The sequence below is a fragment of the Nicotiana attenuata genome, chromosome 7 (genome assembly GCF_001879085.1).
Source record: "Nicotiana attenuata strain UT chromosome 7, NIATTr2, whole genome shotgun sequence".
NCBI classification, from domain to species: Eukaryota; Viridiplantae; Streptophyta; class Magnoliopsida; order Solanales; family Solanaceae; genus Nicotiana; species Nicotiana attenuata.
The window spans coordinates 16,745,005-16,770,085 of record NC_031995.1 but is presented as its reverse complement, the minus strand read 5'-3'; the positions used below and the strand labels follow the sequence as shown (position 1 = coordinate 16,770,085).

Below are 25,081 nucleotides of genomic sequence, written 5' to 3'. Positions count from 1 at the left end.
CTCGATTTTCTTTGTTCTTTAACTATAGATTTATAATCGGTCACTGATTAAAATAATTATAAGTAATGGCTCTCTTAATAATTTTGTGGCTCTCTTAATAATTTTTGTGGCTCAACGAAAAAAGTTTCTAGTACTTTATAAGTGAAAAATAGAAAAGCTTTTACAATTTTAAGTAATGATATTATTATTCAATCGTTTTTTACGTATGAAAAGCAATCGAGCACACACTTGTGACTAGAAATTTATTTTATTTTTTTGTCATGATACTATTTTTGGTAGTTCATTGTGACTTGGTCTAGAAGTCCTTTTTGATACTTCGAATAATTTTGCACTTAGTATGCCGTTGATAACAACTTTATGTTAAAGAAAGTGAGCACCCACAGCTTTAAAATCCTGGATCCGCCACAAGCAGTGAAGAGGGTGGACGACAAGGCTTTGAGCTTGTTAGATGGTAGAAGATATTTCAAAGAAGGTAATCAACAAAACAAAAACAAGAGGATAAATTGCACTTTGTTTATCCTTAGCAAGTTTCGTCACTCTTCTTTTTACGTGTAATGAATGTTTTTCACTTTTTTCATTGGACTTTTAACAATAAATATTGTTCTCGTGTGCTTTATTATGAAACTCAAAAGTGTATCACAATTCGTGCACTTGATTGAAGGTTTTCATTGCCTATGGACCAAAGAAAGAGTAAAGCATTCAATTATACCATAGAGAGGTAAAAAGGAGAGGAAGAGGAAGCATTTATAGATTCAACTTTTCTCTTTCCTTTCTTTTCCATTATATTACAATTATATGACAATGGAGTGGAAGTCCTAATTTTCTCATCATACTTCCTTTTTATACACAATCTAATATAATGGTTTCATATTTTTCCTTTCAATCATAAGGAAATTATTATTAAAAATAATTTTTACACTATCAATGCCACTTAAACCAACTACAGTAGAGTAGCACGCTTTTCAGGTTATATATCAAATCTATAGACTATTTGTGCCCAAAAATTAAAAGAAAAAAGAAAAATCATGTATAACTATGTGCATTGCCTCAGCTAGTCAGCTGAAGTCCATAAGAAACTAATAAAAGAAGTCCACTCAGCAGAACATATATTTTCATGATCAAAATGGTAATTGCTAGTAATAAGACAGCATGTTATCTTTATTGATTAACATCTTTCCAATAAGGATCAAGTGCTCTACTACAAATAACATTTCCATCCAACAGAAAAAAAAAACATGTTGCTCTGAAGGTCCCATGATTGTCATTAGCATATTTATGTAGAGATATATAAAGAAACATTTAAAGATTGCTAAAACTCTGAATGCATTTTACCTATATTGTACAAGACAGCTGCAATAAATCAGGGGATGGTACTGCTTCTTACTTCGTCGCTGAATTAATCAGCAAGTATGCAGGACAATTGGATAGGTTTACCCGAAAAGTCCTCAGTCGATCTAACTTCAGGAGTCTAGTTGAGGATAGATGCATCCCGGTGTGTCCACACCAGTTCAGGTAAAAGCATTTAGTTGAAACCTTTGCACTGAGAAGATGTGCTCAATAGTTGAATGGCCAAAATACTGCCTAGAGGAAAGGTTCAACAAAAAGCTTCTTTATGCTTGTAAATCCGAGCTGTCTAAAACATGAATCCTTCAGAAACTTACTATACACAAAGTGACTGATGGCCGTCTAGAACACGGAGGGATAACACCGGAGACCTGTCAAGTTTAACTGTTGCCTTAACTATAACAATCTAACAATTATTTAACAGTTGGAGAAGTCTGATTCTGATCTGAAATACCATTGCTGAATTTTCCACTAGGATGTCGGACTTTGAAACTGCCATGTTTCACAGGTTTTGGATGAAAAAGAGAGCTCAGCATTTTTTCCAAAGACTGAGCCGTATATTTCACATATTTGGTACTTCCTTCTTGTTCAACCAATGGCCCATAGTTCTGCATGTAACTCCGGTAAACAGGCACAATCGCCTGAATGATTAGCTGGCATGTCTTATCCCGTAGGTCTTTGTCAAGCATTACCCAATTGGACTGCTTCTTATACATTTCATCAAATGCTTCATTAAAAGCTTTTAATCGTTTCTTGACAAGATCACGAGCAGTCGCACGCCCACCAGAAAACAGAATAAGACCTTCCCTGCTTAATAAAGCAGGAAGCTTTCCCCAGCTCTCTTTCAAGAAGAAAGCAGAATAGTACTCCTTGTACTGTTCATGTTCTCTTAACCGCGAATCTCCCAGCAGACCTCCTAGCTTTGTTCCTTTCAGATGCTTATATAGATGCCAATGATTATTCATCAAGAACACATATGACAAAGTAACATCTTCATAGGCCTTCGACCATGTCTCTAAATTAATGTCAACAGATCTCATTATATTCAGCAGCTCATTAATGAGGAGCCGCTCTTGAAACTTTTCGTGCTTCCAACTTCTTTCAATAATCAGAACTTGGGTGAGGATCGACTTATAATCATCCCCAAGCAGCTTATTGCAATAATCAGTGATAAAAATGATAAGTTTTGGAACACTGCCATCAGGAGGAGGCGGCATTTGCCTTTGCAACTCAACTTGAACTAGAAGTTCCCAAAAGATCTCACTAGCCCCTTCAATCACACTCTTGATTAAATCCCTAGTCAAATTTTGTATTTCCACACACGCAGCTCCACCAAAGAGCCGATTGAAATCCAATCTTAACTTGTTTAAAGATGCAAATATGTCCAACAGCTTCAAAAGCTTGATAGGATCCTTTTTACTCTCTGCAACAGTTTTTCCAAATTGAAGGAATGCAAGAATGCCTGCTTGGGCAGCTATCTTAGCAAAACAGCTCATCCACACATCCAATCCTATTCTCTCAAAAACATCATTACAAAGTTTATACTCAGCTTCAAATAGATGCTTTACAGCAAATTCTAAATGCTTACCCCACTGAGCAATGTGACCCTCTATGCTCTGCACATCATTGAACTCGGAGACCGAGATCTCTAGATAATCCAAATTAAGTGCCTGCAAACTTGCGCGGACATTAGAACTCCTCACCTCAACATAAATCGATATGCACTTTTCAAGCCTGTTATTAGCAATCAATCTTCCGATTATAGCCTGTAGCTTCTGGATAACAGTCACTGGCAAAGGGGAGGGCGCAATGCAGGCTTGTTCACCAGGTAAAGCTGGAGCAGACATTGGCAACGGAATAGTATTTTCAACCAAGAGCCGCCTAAATTCGCTTTCCAATCTATCCAACGCAACCTCAAGAAGCCCTCCATCAAGCCGACCCTTTTCCTCCCCACCGTGCAATTCCCTTAGAGAAGTCAATGCTTCCTTCATACATGAAGTAAACCTTCCATCAGCAACAGCATGGTCTTCTAAATACTCCACAATATCAGCCAACCACTGAATTGCCATCTCGCAATTCTCCCCTAAAAATCTTAATGCTTCTTCAAGTCTCTTGAGCACACCAAGGTATCCCGGGAGGTCTGATTGAGGATCGGACAAGGACTTCTCGAGTCCATGAATGGCATCAAACACTTTAAGAACTGCGGTGGCAGGAACCACGGCACGGTTAATATGGCCACCCACAGCACCAAGGGCATCTTTCTGAGCCCTAATTGGCCTAATTGCAGCCTCCAAAGATGGCAATCTCTGAATAATCTCATCAAATCTAGGCCCAGCTTTTTCAATAGATAAACCTAAGGCTTTTGACTTCTCAAAATTAACCCTCAAAGATTTTCTTGCAGATATCAAATGTTCAGTGCCTTTATCCATCTGGGTCATTATACAATCAACCAAAAACACACAAAACCCCACTAATGAACCCACAGATAAATCTCAAATATCAAACAATTTTAACACAAAAGAATGTATCTTTATGCAATGTACAGAAAAAACTTGAATAAAAAGCCAATCTTGGGTTTTTATAAAAGTGAACTTGGATCACTTTTCTTCACCAAAGAAGCGTTCTTTTGCACTTCTTCACGTCTTTGATCAGGAAAATAGGCAAAAAACTACAACCCCAACTAACAATTACCAACTAAAACAAAAAAATCAACAACTACTGATACAACAAAAAAGAAGAGTGATATATATATAGAGAGGGAGAGAGAGAGAGTATGAAGTTGATTAAAGAACTCACAGATATGTTGCAAGTAAAAATAGAGATCCAGTGAATTTTGTATATACTGAATGTTGGGAAGAAGAAAGAGGAGGAGAAAGTAAACCCTAAAGATAAATCGGGAAACGGAAAGGGAGAGCTTTTTTACAACACACTCTTTGCTTAGCCCAAGGACTGTCCTAAAGTGGTAGACAGTAATACATCATTCATTTTCTTCTTTCTTTCCTTTTCTCTCTGACTTCTTGATTTTTATGAGATCAATTTGGTTATTTCCGAGTTACTTCGTTGAGTCCACAAGGTCGGACCCCAATAGTAAAAAATTAAATTATTTCCAATTGTTGTAATGTATAATTCTTTTTGGAACGAGCTAATAAGGAAAGTGTATCATCTAAATTGAAACAAAGGGAATAATATATAAGATATATTTTTTATATATGTATATTTATTATTTAATTATAATTATATACTATTATTTATTTTCTTTTTAATTTATAATAGTTAAAATTAACTTATTTAATTTGATATAAATACTGGAGTAACACATTTGAATAATATTTTATCGAAGTTTAAGAAAAAGTATTTGGAATTGTATTTACCCTTCTCACCTTAATCCCTATTGACACTTGGAGATAAAACAATCTTTTTCTTTACAATTTAAAGGAGTAAGATGTGCTCAAACATGCACACAGGGATAGCAATGGGGCGGTACGAGTGCAGAGCGGGTTTAAACACATGCGGGACGGTGCAGGTTTAAATATATGCGGGTGCGGGGCGGGTCAAAATAAAAAAAAAAATTAAATCTATGTGTTTGCGGTGCGAGTTTTTTCATCAAAGAAGGAAACTCAAATTCCTGACTTTCTGACAATAAAATTGATTCCATGTAATATATTGAAGCAAAATAAAGTAAAATGCAGTGCATATAATTCTTTCATTTTTCGAAAGCAATTTTACAAATAATAACTCAAACTTACAAATAAAAGTATCCATCTTTTCTATGTACTCGGTGCCAAATATTATCAAATTTCTTAACAACAATTCTTCGAAAAATTCATCTGCTGCCCATATTTGCTTTATTTTGCATTTTAGAAGTAAGAAACATTATAACGTCTGTTGTTAGTAATTTTTGCCAATATTACTTCTTCCGACCGATAGGTATAGGAATAAAATGATCTTAGCCATTAATTATTTTAAGATCCATATGGCATAAATCTAAAAGTTAATTGAATATTACTTGACTGGATCTTTTTCCTAAATTAACATATATACTTTTATCAAATATTAAAAGTTAAAAAACAAAGAGGTATTATGATATCAAAAACTTTTTTTAAGTTACTTTTATTGCATATGTGCAAGATTTAATTCTCGTAAGTATCTTATCTTCTTCTTTCCATAACTAAACTACTCCGTGATCGTTAGAATTAATAAAAAGCAAGAGTAAATATAGTAAAAGTGTAAAAAAAATTCTAGCCAAAAGATTAAAAAAATTTAAAACTAACAAAATGAAAAAAAAAAAATTTATGCGGGGCGGGGCAGGGCGGGTTGGGTTGAAATTTTGCGAGTTAAGAGACAACCTGCCCGCCCCGCTTGCCATCCCTATGATGTACATGGACTTTTGAGTCGCGTGAAAAGTAAATAAAATACTATCAATTCATGGAAGGTAAGATGGAACTAGAAACATAAATATAAGAAAGTTACTACTAACAGGGGCGGCTCAAGCACTTTAGTGGCCTAAAGCCAAAATGTATTTGGGGGCCTTAAATTTAAAAAAATAAAAAACTTTTTTTTCTCAATTTTTTGTTATCATTCTATCTTTTTGAGATACAAAGTTGTTAAGTAATTTTTTTGTTGTTATCGATTTCTTCTAATAATTTTTTTCCCGAATGATTATATAGCCAACTCATTTAATCTTCTTGAGAATTGTTAATCTTAGGTGAGATTTTATTAATTTTAATTTTAAAAAAAAATCACCGAGGCAACTGATATAGGAACTGTTAACTTATTTTATAAGAAATATAAGTATATGAAAAAGAATCAAGTCTTTTTATTTGATTGAATATGTCTATCAGAGTATTATTTTTTACTTATATTATTTTCTTTAATACTATTAGTTTCGAGAACAATTTTAAACTATCAATATCAGAGCGACTATTATATTTTAAGCAACATTCAAGATTAAGATAGTATTTTTTTCAAATTCTCATCATCTATTGATCTCAAATTTTTACTACTAAAACTTTTGAACTATTGAACTATCAAACTCTTGGAGAAAGAAAGTAAGAAAGAAATAAAAGAGAAAGTATGTAATCTTATGAGAGAAGGGAAAAGGAAAATCGTGGCTTAGACAAAATAAGAAAGAAGGTATAAAATTGTACAACTACATGCCATAATAATTATTTTAATATTGATGGTTTGTTCACAAATATAACAAAATTATCCTTCTTTTAATAAAGAAAATTATTTTTCTACTAAAAGTACTCAATATTTATTTTAAAGAAAACCTATAAATCTATATTATTGTTATAAAATGGGCCACCAAAATTTGGGGGCCTAAAGCAAGTGCCTTACTAGCTTCACTATGGAGTCGGCACTGACTACTAAAAGAGTTGTCATTGTAGATAATCTGAAGCTTGCATTTCAAAAATCTAAAATCTAATTTAATTCTTCTTTTCCTCTTAAGACTAATTAATGAGAGTTTGTTGCGGAAGATCGTGGGTTAACTAGCATACAATCACACAAAAAGCAAATAGAAAATAAATATCAACACAAGGATTTAACGAGGTTCGGCTAAGCCTAATCCTCGGGGCAAAAGTAGAGAGAGTTTTCCACTATGAATGAGAAAAAAAAAAGCACGGTACAATCTATAGAATCCCGAACTACAACTCCTACATATAGATCCCAAAGGTCCCAAACCTATAAGAGAAAGATTTTGCAATTTGACAGGGACAATAGCTTTTCCTTTTCCAAATCTATTAGGACAATGGGTTTTCCTAAACCTATAGGGATTATGGGTTTCCTAAAAATACAAGGAAATAATTCAAGTCACAAATTAACAATTCTTCCCCTTGGCTTGAATTCTCTTCATTAACAGGAATAACGTCTCTCTACCTTGCCCTCAGCCCTTACGAGGGCTCTACCCATTGCCGCACACATCAACCAAGTCTAGGCAAAGCCTAAACTTGTTAAGATACTCAATCTCTTCGGCCATAGCACTAATCCGTCGATTTGGTTTTGTGCCCGGAATAGCTTATGGATAGCTATAACACTCAAACGCATCAACGGTCTCTACAACTGCCAAAGCAAATCCCACAAGATTCGTATATCCAAGAAGATCCCCATCAACTATGTTTGCAAACCTTTGCGGTCGGTTAATCTCTCTCTTCTCTCTGCCTGTTGCAATGCTATATGTTGTTGCGCAGGTGCATCAACATTATCATCTTGATCAATATTTTGCACCTCCTCCACTTCTTCTACTTTAGAACTGCTGGGATGAGCTAGTGGAGATTCAATTTCTAGCTCTATGCGATTACTGACACCACGATCTGTTTCTGCTATTGCCTTCTCCCTCTGACTGTCCAGTGAGGCAGATCCATTGAATGTTCACACCCCTAATGATAATTAGCCCTGGAGTCTTTTGATCTGTGCACCACAGCCTATAACCTTTCACTCCAGTTGCATACCCCGGAAATATGCATTTCTTTGCCCTCGTCTCAAGTTTTCCATCCCTCACATGAGCATAAGCAGGACAACCAGATATCCTTAAATTTGAATAATCAGCAGGCGAACCAGAGCATACCTCAAAAGGAGTTTTGAACTCAATAGTTGTGGATGGAGATCTGTTGACCAAATAACAAGTTGTATTGATTGCTTCAGCCCAAAAATCCTTGCTAACACATGAGTGTGGAAGCATGCTTCGTGCCCTATCACAAAGCGTTATGTTCATACGTTCTGCAATACCATTTTGTTGTGGTGTTCCGACACAAGTGCGATGTCTCACTATGACCTCTCTGCTGCAGAAATTATCGAACTTTAAATTGCAAAATTCCAACCCATTGTCAGTCCGAAGACGCTTAACTTTTCTTTCCGTCTGCCTCTCAACCATCGTCTTCCATTTAACAAATGTCGAAAATGCCTCATCTTTTATTTTAAGAAAATACACCCACACCATCATTGAGTAATCATCAATCAAAGTCATAAAATACCTAGCACCACTCTTGGAGGGAACTCTGTTTGGACCCCACATGTCTGAATGTATATAATCTAACTTGTCTCTGGTCTTGTGCTCAGTCTTCTTGCTGAACTTTACCTTTGTATGTTTACCAAACACACAATACTCACAAAAATTCAAAACTTGATTTTTGTATCCATTCAGCAAATTCTGCTTACTCAACAAAGACAATCCCTTATAACTCATATGGCCAAGTCGTAAGTGCCACAACTGAGACTGATTCAGATTATTTTTCCTAGAAGCTACAGCAGCTTCCCCTTCAACTACACTATCCTGAAGATGATACAATTTAGAATGCAGTTTACCCTTCATGAGTACCATGGATCCTTTACACACTTTAAGTATTTCATTCTCGGAGTGAAATTTATACCCTTGATCATCCAAAGTCGAAAGAGAAATCAAATTTCTCTTTATCCGAGGAACATGTCAACACTCAATGTTTCTAATAATTCCATCGAACATTCTCAATTTGATGTTACCAATCCACTCTACTGGTAATGAATTATCATCTCCCATGTAGGCAGTCCCACTCATTTGTTTGTAAGTTGAAACCAATTCTTGTGTGGACACATATAGAAAGTAGCACCAGAATCAAGAACCCAAGAATTCTGCCCATGACTAGAACTCACAGCACAGACTTCCCCTACATAGTCACTATCATCAGAATTATTTCCAGTGTCAACAATATTTGCCGAATTATCTATTTTATGCTTCCCTCTTTTCTCCTTCAGCTTAGGACAATCCCTCTTGTAGTGACCTTGCTCCCCGCACTCGTAACAGTTTTGCTTCCTTGCTCTAGACTTTGATCTGGCGGTTGACTTTTTCCTGTTAAAGTCCTTTTGTTGTGTTCTTCCTCTACTCACAAGACCCTCGCCCTCAATTCTGCTGTCTGGAAAGCTCTTTTTCAACTCTTTAGATTTTAGTGCATTACTAGCATCTTCTAGTGAAATGCTATCTTTCCCATATAGCAGCGTATCGGCAAAAGTACCATAAGATGGTGGTAAAGAACATAACACAATCAAGGCCTGATCCTCACTCTCAATTTTGATACCCACATTCTTCAGGTCCATTATAATTAAATTAAACTCATCAAGGTGAGTTTAACAGGTGTACCTTCGTTCATACGGAGATTGTATTAGGGGTGTGCATTCGAATCGGTTTATTGATAAATCGAATTGATTATTTGTTATCGAAATCGAAATCGAAAAAATTGAAACCTTATTGAAACGATAACGATAAGCATATGTACAAATCGATAATCGATAAGTAATTATCGATAAGGGTCAAAATCGAATCGATAAATCGAATGCACACCCCTAGACTGTAGACACTTGTTAAATGAGTAATTACCTATTTGTGTAGATTAATATAACATACAGAATGTATATATATTCCGCTACTATTTTGAAAGCGGCTATACAATATTATTTTCCCTAATCTATACCCTTTCCTTTACCCTAAGTCCCTTACCCTATTATTTCCTCTACCACATTTAAGGAATGATCATATTTAAAGATCAAGGGAATGAAGTTCAAATTAATGGAAAACAGAATTAGCCATGATGATGTGTTTTGTTTTGTGTTGTTTTTTTTATACCGTTGGAGTGTTGGTGGCATACATTTGATCTCTTACTTTAGTTTTGTTGCATGTGCTTGTTGACACAATTTTTATATTATAAATGGTGTTCGTCTTATTTTAGCTTCTTTTTGTCCATATTAGTTAGGCGCGTTTATAGCGATATACTTTCCGTGGAATCCCGCAAATTTTCTTATTGGTGTAATCGATAACCGAATCGATAAGCCCCCAAAATCGATAAATCGAAATCGAAAAAATCGAAACCTTATTGAAGCGATAACGATAAACATATGTACAAATCGATAAGTAATTATCGATAAGGGTCAAAATCGAATCGATAAATCGAATGCACACCCCTAGATCATTGTATAACCTTTTTTTCCAGGTAGAGGCGGTTTGTCAGAGATTTCTTAGAATACAGATCTTCCAGCTTCTTCCTTGCCTTTGCTGCAGAAGTTTCTTCAGCAATTTCCCGAAGAACGCTATCTGTAATGCTCATGAATATCGCACTCAAAGCCCTCTCCTTCAGGTCTGCCTTCTCTGTCTCTTTCAACTGTTCAGGAAAATCCTCATCAATTGCCTTCCATAACCCTTGTAACACCAGGGATGAATTCATCCTAATCTTCCATAGACTGAAATTAGAACTCCCGTCAAATTTCTCTACTTCGTACTTTGTTGAAGATGACCAAGACATCTTAACCCTAGATTATATATAAAAACCCGAACCTTGCTCTGATACCAATTGTTGCTGAAGATCGTGGGTTAACTAGCACACAATCACACACAAAGCAAATAGAGAAGAAAAATCAACACAAGGATTTAACGAGATTCGGCTAAGCCTAATCCTTGGGGCAAAAGCAGAGAGAGTTTTCCACTATGAATGAGAAGAAAAGCACAGTACAATCTATAGATTCCCCAACTACAACCCCTATATATAGATCCCAAAAGGTCCCAAACCTATAAGAGAAAAGTTTCCCAATTTGACAGGGGGCAATAGCTTTTCCTTTCTCATATCTATTAGAACAATGAGTTTTCCTAAACCTATAGGGATTATGGGTTTCCTAAAAATACAAGGAAATAAATCAACCCATAAATTAACAGAGTTTAATTTATATATACCGACCATCTTGCCTGATTTAGGGACAACAAATATGGCGAATGTCATGTCATATACAGTGAAATTTTTTTGTTATCCACACAAATCAAGTATGATCATAAACATTATGAAAGAAGACTAATCCCTTCAAATATTTGTGCCTAAGACATTAAAATTCTTCATGCTACAAAGCAAGTAGCCAACACCTTCTTGATCAGATTGGAGCACAGAGACTAAGATAAGAACTTGCAACCTTACTATTTAGAGACCATTTCTTTACCAGAAGCAATAGGAGCATCTTTGCTATATACACCATTGCTTCCCTCTTCAATATTCTTCCACCCTCTGCCCCTTTCAAATTCTTTTGCAGTGTCATAGGATGCATGAAGTCCAAAAAAGAAGTAATACACCAACAGAAATCCAGTCCATGCACCAAACCTTATGAAAGATTTCTTATCAATTGACCCTAAAAGGAAAATGTTAATAGCTATAGAGGCTGATGGCAACCATGGTACAAGTGGTACACCCCAAAGCTTTGGATTACGAGCATGAGGTACAAAATACCAAAGTCCAATTGTTGCTAATAACCAAATTGGCACAGTAATGCAGTAACCAATCCATCCATGTTTACTTAGTTCCCAATAAGTAGCTGTAGCAATGGAGGATCCGAGAATAATCAAAAGAAACACGATAAGCTTGTTGCGATTTGCTATTGTAGTTTCTCTGCTCACATAGTAACGTCGAACGAGGAGAGCAAGCGCCACAAGCATGAAGATGAAGAGGGTGGAGATTGAAAGGAGATTGGAGAGAATATCGAGTTTTGTAAATAAAGCAATGATTGCAGTAGCACAAGACATGACGGCCGTAGCATTGACTGGTGTACCTGTAGGGACGGATCCAAAAAATCACTAAATTTCAACAAATATTAAAATCTAAACCTGTAATGGCAGAAGTGCATCGGATTCAATAATGAGAACATAAAGTCGAACCAATTCAAATTTGAATTCTGGATTCGCCTCAGTGTACCTGTCTTGTCATTTACTTGAGAAAATCATGGAGGCATCATGTGAGTTCTTGAAATATGTGTTAAATATCTAGCTTGACCAACAGCACCAACTAACAAAACTGATGTCATTCCTTTCAATGCCCCTGCAGCTACAATATATTGTGCCCAATTCCATCCCACAGATTTAAATGCCACAGAAAATGGAGCATGAATATCAATATTCTGATATGGTTGCATGAGGCACAAAGTAATGGCTAATAAACAGTACAAAAAAGTTGTGATCACCATAGAACCAATTAGTCCAATTGGAATATCTCTGCCTGGATTTTTAGTTTCCTCAGCCATAGTGGAAACAGCATCAAAACCAACATATGCAAAGAACAAAACTGCAGAAGCTTTGAAAATCCCACGAACGCCAAATGGTGCAAAAGGGGTGTAATTCTTGGTATCTGACTTTATTAGGCCACAGATGATGATGAAAAAGATCACGAAAATGTGAATGATTGTGGCGATATAGTTGAGGCGAGATGAACCTTTTGTACTATAAATTGCAATAAGACAGATGATGAGGCAAACACCAACAGCAATAGGATCTAGCTCGTTGTATCCGTCTGCTAAACTATTCACCTTGATGAGGAATTTGTCGGAGTTGAAGTTTAGTAGAGTTGCAAAATAGGAAGTCCACGTACGAGCTACTGCAGCACCAGCAATCACATATTCAAGAAGTATATTACCAGCAGCAATGAAGGCAACAAAGTCACCTAACTCCACCCTCAAGTAAGCAAATGAACCACCTAAAACATCATTATTGGACTTCGTTACTGATACTTAAAGAAGAAACATTAGGACTTAACTTAGAGATTAACTATTAACACTGACATGTAAAGAATAGTACATGCACAGATTGCAGAGGTGAATGGAGTATATACCTGATGAGTTTACTGAATCCAGTATTTTCGACAAGGAGTATTAGTATATATGAAAAAAGTCATTGAAATTTTGACACATTATTTCTGAAGTACTAACGGATTCAGTCATAAAAGCAACATGTTGAATCCGTCAAATTTAAATCCTGAATTCGCCTCTGACTGATTTTGTAACAATTCTTTACACTGATACTGCAAAATAATATGGAAAAATCCATTTACCTGCTACAGGAATCTCGACAGCAAACTCAGTGTAGCAAAAAACAGAGAGCATTGCAGAGATCCCAGATACAGCATAGGATAAAACAACAGCAGGGCCAGCTTCTTGATTAGCTTCAAGACCTGTGAGAACAAATATTCCAGCTCCAATAACAGCTCCCATACCAAACCATATCAAATCCCACCAAGTAAGTGTCTTCTTCATTTCATTCTGGCTTCGTGACTTTGCTTGTAACTCTTCCGCATCTCCAGAACGTGTCAGGATCCTGTCTATTAGCCTTGTTGGCGTTTGTATCAGCGCATTCGCATAATTTCCCCAGCTTTTAAATGATTCATCGGGCAGAAAATCGTCTTTTGTGCATGAACATACTCTTCTCCTTATTCCTACTTCTCCTCCTTCTGACTTTGTCTGTTGATCACCCTCAGTCCCCATTCTTCACTACCTTGCCTGCTAAATTTAAAAAGTTTCAACACAAAAGAGAGAAAGAAAAGCCAATGCAGCAATAGAAAAGCGGAACAAATATGCATAAGCGAATTCAGAATTTAGCGTCATTTTATTTACTTATTTGTTTATTTTGCATATGTACATACACTTATATATATATTTCAAGTCGAAAGTAATGAGTTCAGTTGAGTCCGTCCTAAATAATAATGTTAGCAAATACTTCGTGACGAAAGAGTAAAAACGTCACAAATTTCATCCACATTGATAAATTTCGTAATATAATATTCATAAGTCCGTCAGGATGTTGTGACCGATCGACCTCCTACTATATATGTTCTTTTCACCCGAGACATCCTCTGTGAAATTTTTCCGAAGAAGTTTGATTGAAAAAGAAACAGAATAATGGGGTCAAGATTAATTAAGATTCGTTCAGTTACCAGTAGAATCAGAATAAATGGTCGGAAATTATATTTTGGAAACTGAAACAAGAAAAAAAAAAAAGGGGGGGGGGGGGGGTCGAACATCATGTACCTATGAGAAATGGCTGGTTGAGCACAAGAACCAAGAAAACTCCGAGAGAAATTCACAATGTAGTGTAGTACTATCTGCATAAACATATATAAGTAGAAGGTAAGAGTAAGTTTCTTAACGATATTTTCTCTGAATTCATCGTCCGGCAAAAGATACTAAAACAGCAAGAAATAGATTCCAAAACAAGTCTTTTTCAAAATCATATATAAGGATTGTATGGGTCAAAATCTGACCACCAGATGGTTATCATTAAAGGAGACGGTTAGAGGTCGACCCCGCCATGGTCATGCCCACGAGGCGTAATGACGACGAGTATCACGGTCCCTGCCGGGGTCAAGCGAAAGCTTGCATCGCAGCAAGTAATGAAGGACTCAGTCATGAGAAAGCACGCCGGTCAAAAACCGTTGGATAAAAGAAAAAATTGTTAATATATAGAGAGAGGCAGGGGACCATAAAGGGGGCTGGATCTGGCTATTACATTTAGAGCCATCATTACGGAACCAGAAAAGGGGGAATCTCTCAGCTATCAGCAGCAGTATTCTCTCTTCTCCTTCTGTGCTACTTCGATTAGGGTGTAAACCTACCATAGATGTAAGCTTATCATTTCCACTCGATATATGATAATCATCTTGAGAAATATTAAATCAGTTTGTTCTTCTCCAATTTTTGTACACAATGTGCTTTGATCTAAAGATAATTATGTTTGGCTAAGATTTACCTTCTCTCTCTATTAATTGGTTTAACGATTTTTTGGTTAAACAATTTGGCGCCGTCTGTGAGGATTTCTTAGCCAAATTTTTTAGTTTCTTTTAGATCTAGAACCAACGAAATATCACTACCAGGCTGTTATGGCCTCACCATCTCGACACGAACACCAACTCGAAAGAGCGATAGGTAAGCCTTCAATATGACCGTACCAATCTAGGTCAGGTTGCTACATAAAATATAAGTCGTAACCAATGTCTACAAAAAACCCACGTCTCACCTGTAACGATGGGTTTGGCACGACATACGCACGTTTGAAATAGAATCGCGGTTGTCTGGCATGACCACAGCCCCGTTTAATGTACCTACCTTATACACTAACTCGCCATAGGTCCTGCTGTGGGGTCTTCTGAAAAAGCGGGCACAACCTGCCCTATTTTCACATCTCCCCACGCATCGGATGATCCATGAACGAAGTATAACATGTTTCCCTCGTTTGTGCAAATCGGACGAGATTGGACCGGGACTCGGTTTCAGCACTTCAGCGAGTGAGGTGGGCCCAACCCGTGAGAAGCCCTGACGCAATTAACGACGAAGCCGAGCACGACCGCCAAATTCAAAACCACTATCCGAGCACTAGGCGTAGCGAGTAACCCTACAACGCTGCTCCTTCTTTCACCAGCTTGTTATGTCGAGGTAACAAACGATTTCATTTTGGTTTATCTTCACTCTTTTGTTAGTTCAAAATAGGAACGCGAGTACTCGCATGGGTATGCGAGCGAAGGACCGACACCTCCAAAACACCCCCGGAAATGGTTCCGTAGCGTACCGCCCCACAAGTAATGACCGAGCAAAACCCTCCAAGCCGCAACACATCACAAATAACAGAAGTGACTCGGTACAAAGCAACTATAAAAAAAAGGGGGAATAAAAAAAGTATTCTCCAACGAAAGAAAAATTGAGCGGACTGGGACTCACCCAAGAAACGCACGGTATTCTCCAGTGAAAAGCAGAATTAAGCGAACTGGGACTCACCCAGGGAACGCACTGTACCCTCCAAACGAAAGTGAAATTAAGCAAACCAGAGCCTGCCTCGACGCACGCATATAAAACAAAACGACGAAGTAGTGTCCGCCAACGGGTTATCATTTTAACCTTGCTCGAAATAACACCACTACGGCCAACGGATTTCACCAAAAGAAGGGTTCGACCTAGCTCGAACTCACAGCGGGTTATCATTTCGACCTTGCTCGAAATAACACCCCTACGGCCAACGGCCTTCGCCAAAAGAAGGGTTCGACCTAGCTCGAACTCACAGCGGGTTATCATTTTGACCTTGCTCGAAATAACACCCCTACGGCCAACGGCCTTCGCCAAAAGAAGGGTTCAACCTAGCTCGAACTCACAGTGGGTTACCGTTTCGACCTCGCTCGAAACAATACCCCTACGGCCTTCGCCAAAAGAAGGGTTCGACCTAGCTCGAACTCACAGCGGATTATCATTTCGACCTTGCTCGAATTAACACCCCTACGGCCAACGGCCATAAGAAGGGTTCGACCTAGCTCAAACTTACAACAGGTTATTGATCACGCCCAAATCTAGTCCTAAAAAGGATAAGCGGTCGCTGCAAATATAATCTGGTCTAAAAGTCCTGAGTCGAATCCCACAGAGAACTAAGGCTTAGCTATATCTGTTTAACATCACTAAAAAGACAAGATTGAACAATTTTCTAAATTATAAAGATTGAGATTTATATTTCTAACTAATTAACTAGCAAATACTACAAAGCGATAAAATTATCAATTAACGAGACAAAGGGTTGGAGACTAAATTAAGGAGATCTAGAGTTATGATTTCCCCAATTGTCGGAATCCTTACAGCTATGTTCCCTACAATTTCGCCGATGTATTCTCTACTAATCGTGAGCTCTTTAGGTGCCGTAATTCTCTCTCGAGCAAGTACAATAATTTACTAGACATATTCTCTCGAACTACGCTAGTTGGCTTCATCTAACCGCTCACTACGACCACGTCAAGGCTTTGTTATTTCTAAACCTACCTTTAAACCCAATGTATTGATTTCTCACATACGTTAGGAGTGACGTTGTTCAACAACTACCTAAATATGTACTCTCTCTCGAGCAGTACACACTAAATAGGCACAGTCAATTGATGGTCATTCAATTAACAACAACAAACACGTAGTTGAACAAGTAGAGAGATCCAACGGCTTAATTATATAAAAATATAACAGGAATTCATCCTACAAAAGGTTCTATCAAAGCTCTAGATAACAAATTAGCTATTCATAATAGTATGCAAAACTATAATACTAAAAGTCATAACCAACAATAAAAGATAGGAAGAGGAAGGAAAAACTCGTAGAAGAATTCTCCGTCTTGCTCCTATTGTGTTCTTGCCTCCTTAGGTCGAATCTCCGGTCTCCTTAGCCTCCTTAGGTCTAAATTATGTCAAAAGTGTGTCCAACCCCAGCCTCCTTAGGTCTAAAAATAACCTTCCCCTCTGCTTGGGCGAGTTTGTTGAGTTTATAAAGGGTTGTGATAAGTTTTCCCCGATTTACACATTAGTCCCAAAATTTTGGATAGTTACACAATCCACCGCGGCCGCGGCAAAACGCGGCGCGACCGCGGTGAAATAGAAACATTCTGCCTCGCAGTCGCGGTCAGACCGCGGTCGCGGTGGCTTCAAGCCCAGTCCTCTTTGCCTCTTTCTTGCTTATTTTCGCTCGGGTCTTCTTGATTGGCTTTTTATCCACCTTTTTGACTCCAAAACACTCTATAGGCTCGTCCTAACTTGGATTAGTCCATGCGAAGCAAAAGAACACCAATTAGAGTATTTTGTTATCATTTAGCCTTTAAACAACAATAAAGCATGGCACAATTAGAGTGTAAATAACATCTATATAGCCTATTATCAACACCCCACACTTAAACCATTGCTCGTCCTTGAGCAATCAAGCTACACTTTATGTAGACACGACCCTTTTTTTGTAAAACAATTCTCCTAACTCATCACACCAAGATTTAAAATAGACTAAGCACAAAAGCGTAACATCTTCACCTCAAGATTTGACTCACAAGTACCACGCATTATTCACAACTCACCCTTTTACTCTAACATAGAGGTCACTGACATTACCTCTCCTTCATGAATCAAGTGCCCTCACACAACAAAAGAGAGTAGTTCCACACAATAAAATTTAATAACACTTAGGAACTCATGATAGAAAGAATTCACTCACTCTCAGAAATAACATTCATATGCCACAAAATATGCACCATAGGCTTGCCTGTAGTGTACTACTCTACTAATAGAGCTCATTCAGTCTAGGATCAGTAGGACTTTATTTGGTTGTAATGTAGGCTGAGGGACGGGTAGGATACATTTAGATATAAGATTGACTACACCTCCCTAAGCACTTTAATACATATACTTTAACATTCAAACCCCATACTTATGTCAAACCAAACTCCACCTTCACATCAATGTATATTACCCATTCTTCTATAAACACACTTACATCAAAAGCCACCACTTATCAAGGACTACTTTTTTTGTTTCATAGCAATATAACTATTTTTTTTCAATTCAAGTGGCTCTTACTTGTTCAAAACAGTGCACCTTTCTCCTGATTTCATTAGTTCCACTCAAAAGTCAAACCAACCACCCCACACTTTAACTTTTACACAGTTCATAACAATTCAAGTGCTCATGAGAGGTTAAAAGGTTCAAATAGATGATTAATTCAAACAAATGGGGTAAGGCTTGTAATGTGGTTGCCAAAAAATAGGATTACAGGCTCAAAGGGGTTAACTACGATACATAACAATTAGGCGGGTAAAATATGCATATCTGGCTCAACAAAGAAACGCCTATATCACTTCCAAGACTGAACAAAACTACTATTTCGCTTTGCAAACACACGGGCAAGTTCTAGGCATCAAATGCAATGCACAGAATAACACACAAAACTCACACACACATGGCACATAACTCACTCAGGATTGGACTCATCAAGACACTCTAGTCAAAGCAGTTAAGCAAAGTTAAAATCATACAATTTAAGGTACTTATACAAGAGTCAAAAATTGAGCCTAAGCGTCAGCCAAAGTACTCACTATTCTCAAGGCATAACAAAGTCAAGAGATATTGCTTCATTTCAAAACACAACACAATGGCTCCTATTCCAAAAAAAAAAGACTAACTACACCCGGTTCAAACAAAACCCTTGGAAAAGAACCGCGGCACAAAGAAAAACCAAGGGGGAATTGCTACACTACCTAACAAAAGAAAATCTTTTTGTCCTTTTTCTTTAGACTTAAATCCCTCAAGAAAATGTCTAATAGATCCATCGTCGGGAAAAGTTTAATCTTTTTTTTCTTCGTTTTTCTAAGAAAAAAAATATTCAATTATACTAACACAACTAAAATAGCATAGAAAGTCACCCAGACAATCTCCTCACCCCACACTTAAAATTGTGCATTGTCCCCAATGCACACCATAACTAATAAAAGGGTAAAAGAGACTCCCTGGTAGGCCAAAGGCCGAAGCACTAACAACTCATAGGGTACTCAGACTTCTCCCAAGCTTGGTCCTTCGTGCGGGTACCTCACACTTAGTTCCAACCATTTGGTTTGCTGTTGCATCCTTCCAATACCTTTGCTTTCCATGTTCATAGAAATCAAAAATCGACACTACAAGAATAATACAATAAAAATAAATAAATAAAATAAACTAAATTAAAAAAAAAATAAAGATGGGTTGCCTCCCAACAAGCGCTTGATTTAACGTCGCGGCACGACGTGAATTACTTTTTGCCTCCACCTCGAGCTTATGAATTGAACCCCAAGTTTTGATTCAAGCTTATGATTATGGTCATGGGGCGGTGGAACGAATCTAACTGGTCCAAGAAAATAATGTATTATTCTGCACTCGTTGGCATTTGTATGAGGTATGTAATCCTGACTTTCTGGCAAGAAGAATTCCAGAATATATGCACCTTGTTCCTCATTCCTTGACTCTTCAATTGGTTCGGATGACTCTATTTCCATATCATCATCCAATGCTTGGAGTGTGGACCAATGCGCTCAAACACCTGAACTTCAGGGCTTTCAACATCCTCAACATCAATGATACTAGAGTCAACAAAATTTATATCCTCAAAGTCCTTGGCTGGCTCTAGTCTCACTTCTTCAACATTAACATCCTCAAATTGTAGTTGGTTAGGTTGTTGATGTTCTACTCTGACCTCCCCAATTAACACCTCAAATTCATGCTTTTCTTGGCTACTATCCTCAATATTGGCTTGTTGAGCATTAAAAGCTCCAACCACTTGACTCAATTGAGCCTCCAACTTGCGAATAGTTGCCTCTTGTCTTTCTATCTGCAATTGTTTTTCATTATTTTTTTCCAGAAGGAACTTTAACATATCTTTGATCTCCTTCAGGTTTGCATCCCCAGGTTCTTTGTTCCTGTTAACTTCACAAGAAAAGGTAGAACCATCATAGTAAGGGGTTGGGGGAAGATAAGAAATATAAGCACAACCATGAAAGTGACCATTTTGACCACCACACACATCACACACATTCCACAAATAAGATTGAGTTGGTGCACATAACTCGCTCTTAGGAACGTTTTGAAAATTTTGCCACGGGTGGTTTCCTTCACAATATGTGTGAAGATCGATAGTAGAATTATCTACTCCTAAATTCCCATAATTCCAAGATGTCATGTTTCTCAAATCAACAGTTACAAAAAAATTAAAAAAATTCAAAAAAAAAACAAAAACAAAATAAAAGTTCAAACTTGAACCCTAGCAATATATACATCTACAACTTCACCGTTAGTTCCCCGGCAACGGCGCCAAAATTTGATCACGCCCAACTCTAGTCTTAAAAAGGATAAGCGGTCGCTGCAAATATAATCCGGACCAAAAGTCCGGAGTCGAATCCCACAGAGAACTAAGGCTTAGCTATATCTGTTTAACATCACTAAAAAGGCAAGATTGAACAATTTTCTAAATGATAAAGATTGAGATTTATATTTCTAATTAATTAACTAGCAAATACTACAAAGCGATAAAATTATCAATTAACGAGACAAAGGTGTACGCGGTGAAATCAAAGGGCACGATTTCCCACCATTAAGCCATCTCGGGGAGGTACCTCGAGACCTCGAGGACATGAAGGTACAACTGAGCCCTCTCCTTCGGGGCTTGTCAAGGCCCGATTCGAGGCCGAGATAAAGATAAAGAGGGGAAGCCCCCAAGACACGCGGTTGAGTCTGACAGGGCCGGCCTATCCATAGCCCACGCTGAGGCGTCGCGTCAAGCCATCACATCACCATATTTCGTAAATTAAATATACATGTATTCGTAACTGAGTTCCCCTCCTATATAAAGGGGACTCGCCTCACCTTGTAAAGGACCCGATGTTGCTCCATTTCTCCACAAGTACAATAATATCTCTCTCTCCCTCTCTCTTCTTACTAAAACTTATTGGCTCTAACTGATACCGAGGATACCTCGATGTTCTTCGTCTTTATACATGTTTTTCATCTTTTTATGTGTTCTTCATCGTATAACTTAGCGTCGGCTATAAAGAGCTTTATTTGATTATATCTCTAACCATTATATCATCTTTGGCTACCCCCGATTATCCCCGATAGCTCGAGTTCGACCTCGAAGTCGACCCTGAAGTCCTTATCGGCCAGGCTCGTATCAGGGCAGCAGGCCCTTCGGTTCGACCCTTATCTCGTTTTAGTTCGCACTCCATCATTAAAATTCATAATACTAGCATCGTCTGCTCTAACAACTAGCTCGGGAATAGATCACGTATTTCTAGAGTCCCATTTTACAAATTTAATTGTCGTTACCATTTTCACGGTAAACAGTTTGGCGCCCACCGTGGGGCTAAAAATAATAGTGATTATTTTCTTGCTAGTTTCGTCACATAAACACACATTATCTTTTACATGTTTCTTGTCCAAGATCCTTTGATTTCAGGTTAAAATGTCTGGCTCGATAAACGGAATCGAGAATGACAACCTCGAAAACCATGGGGAAAATAGCGTGGTTGTCCCGGCCGCTGGAGCACCTCCACAGAATCCTGACATCACGCCTGGACCGATTCTAGCGGATGCAGATTCGCAGGACGCACATCAAGTCGACGAAGCCTCGCACACCAGCGGTGGCATACAACATATCGACCAACAGGAAGCTCAAAAAAACCCCGGCCCGGGAAGAACAGGAAGTTAGTATTCATGTTATTTTTGAAATGTTGCAGGCACAGCGGTTCACTATCGCTCAGCTTCAAAGTCACCTGGAGACTCCCAGCGCAGTAGCGCCGGAAACATCTCCCTACGCCGAAGAGTACCCGAGAGATCAAGCAACAACGGATCGGTAACCGATCCCGCCGCAGCAAGGATGCTTGGAGATCTCTTCGAAAGGATTGAGTCAGGTTCGTGGAAGTTCATACAGCAATCGTCTCCCGAGGAAGCGTTCCCGGAACTCGCTTCACGGAAACCCGGAACGCCAAAACTCCCCAGGTGCGACATGACTTTGGATCCCTGCGAGCGCACCACCGCTTACACGCGCTCGTTCAAAGGTAGCGACCTTCAAGGTGATGAGCACGAGTCCGTCTCGTTGAGGAAGTTCGAGGGAGCACTCTCGAAAAAAACCATGATGCAGCACCGCAGCCTGGCACCTGGCCTCGCAAACTCGCCTACCACATCAGCATATCCCTCCGCGAGAGCACACGCCGACATCGTCAGAGCGGCGACGAAAGAGCTCGACACATCTGGGGCCAGACAAAGAGAGAGTGAAGCACCACGGGAAGCCGCACCTTTCCTGAGGGAACGAATGAGATCACTTCCGGTTTCGAATAATTGGGCAACACATGCTTTCACCCGAAGCCCAAACGAAGCATGCCCGACGACTCCAGGACATTTCAGACGAAGCCTGATCAGATACCCAGCCGAGACCTGGCCGGATACCCGCACCCGGCACCAGCCACGAAGTTGGGCCGTGGAAAACTGCCCGAGAACTTCCTCGGGCTCGGTACGTCCAAGCAGACTCCCAACGATGAAACTAATTCCAAACAGGGAGGAGCGGCACAAGATACAACCTACCTCGCAACGTTAGAGAAATAGTCCGAGGACAACACCCTCGAGGAATCTCCAGTAGGACCAGGTTCAACAAGGCACGGCCGGTAGGGGAACCTCGCCCTCTGAGTACGATTTCGGCATTGCTATACCAAACATCGTGATCAACATAAGCGAAACCAGGGACGCCAAACAACTCGGGCCTATTTGACCAAGACTCCTTCAAAAGAACCGCAACCCGGCGTGGGAACTGCAGAGCGCGCGCGACCACGGGATCAAAAACGGACACTATCTCAAAAGGATGACAACCGTGCTACTCGATAAGAATCACCACCAGGTATCGTCGAGCGGTCAGACTCGAGTCCAGCCCCAAGGAGGAAAGGCAACCGGGAAGGATGAAGCGAGCAAGCCACGACTTATTACCACGACAGTGAAGGAGTGGCGACACCCTCCGTGGGCTCATAAAATGGAGAGTGAAAATGTTCGCCGTTAAGAAAAGACGGGCCCAGGGAAGTGTTCCGGAGGACACCCTAGCATCCAGGGAAAAGGACATCGATACTTCGCCTTGGCATCACACCGACGCATTGGTAACCCTCTCCCTCATTTGATCTATTTCAAATAAAACATGTGCTCGTAAATTCAGGTGGTTCAATCACGTACAAACAACGGTGCCGAACCAAAATTAATATGGCGGTCTGGGCTAACGGACCGAATCATTCCCGCATCCCGAATCCCTGGCGAATTCCTGATGACGAATCGCCACAAAGACCATCCTCTTAACACGGCCCGTATAAGCTCGGGCCAGGACGTCGAGCTCTGTACCATCGGAGGAGGCACAAAGCACGGACATCTTATTCAGACGACCGCCAGCACACCACCCGGAGACAGCGTCGGCCCCGTTTCGCCAAAACCAAGGAACTCCTCGCAAAGGGCAGAACTAAAATAAGTCGAAAGAAAGCAATACGCAACGAGAGGAAATCCTTCACCATATGACGCATCGCCGGCATCAATACCCCCACCCTCGGAAGGATCAGAGGGTAAGCAAACCACGTCATCGACCAAGCCTGGTTGAACACAACAGAAGGCTGTATTAGGGCTTGCGCCCCGGAACGGCAGAAACATCCCGAACCTCGAAAGGTTTCCTACACATCCCGCGGTGAGGAAGAACTACTTCACTCCTTCGTTATATTTTCGCTAACCTGTATGTAGACAATCAGCCGGGGCATTCGGAAGTTTTAACTCCACCCGGAGATCAATGGTCTTGACAAGGGCTCTCTTCCCTCGATCGGACTTCAGACTCGAAGAGGGTCCCGCCAGTAAGATTATTAGCGGAGAAGCGTACTCCCAAAGAGGGTCCTGCCAGCAGGATCCGACAAGATCCTAGGCCTTCTTCTACAAACGGACGACGAGCGATGATCTTCTCTTAAGGCCACCATCCCCTCGGAAGGACCAGGGGACGGCATACCAAACTCCAATCGGGAATCGTGTACCGGATCAAATGGTCCGAGAAGCCGCGCCCGTACGGGCCGAGCTCACAACGATAAATCAATGTATGTCTACGCCAAGCAATAAAAGGATATCTTTTCAACATCTTATCCTCCGAACGAGGGTATCTTAAGTATATACCCGACAGGGGCCTCTCCACCAAAGGCGTCCCGAGATACTCGGAGACTTAGCGTCAGCAATTCAACATCCGCACGATCCCAGGGTCGGAACTACAGGCTCATAAAGCCCTTGCAACGCAGCTCCGAGTTCACAAGAAGCGGTCTTCACGCATAAACAACTTGATGACTCGGAGACTGACGACAATCGCCATACGCTGGAAAATCCAAAACTGTAAGACCCTTAGCGGGCAGACTCGGCATAACCAGGACAATGCTACATCGTCGAAAAAACTGTAAGACCTCAACAGGAATGACAAACTGTAAGACCTCAACAGGCATGACAAACTATAAGACCTCAATAGGCATGAAAATCCCGAAGTTTGGGCTATATGTCGCATTTGTAAGAATCCCGAAAGGGCATACCCTCGATGTAGACGCCTAAACTATCACTCGGGATCAGAAAATGGCTACGGCCAAACGCACATGACTACGGTCAAACGCGACTCGGGG

At 39.6% G+C, this 25,081-nt stretch overlaps 1 protein-coding gene and 1 pseudogene across 1 annotated transcript; both read right to left on the bottom strand.

The window, feature by feature from the left end:
• LOC109228764 (exocyst complex component EXO70A1) lies at positions 1,131-4,338 on the bottom strand. Its single transcript, XM_019393967.1, has one exon. The coding sequence runs from the start codon at positions 3,780-3,782 to the stop codon at positions 1,758-1,760; it is 2,025 nt and encodes a 674-aa protein (XP_019249512.1). The 5' UTR covers positions 3,783-4,338; the 3' UTR covers positions 1,131-1,757.
• LOC109229867 lies at positions 11,273-13,671 on the bottom strand (annotated as a pseudogene).

Bases quoted from the DNA above. Each gene is read 5' to 3' on its own strand.
- LOC109228764 (XM_019393967.1), bottom strand. From the start codon at position 3,782: ATGACCCAGATGGATAAAGGCACTGAACATTTGATATCTGCAAGAAAA.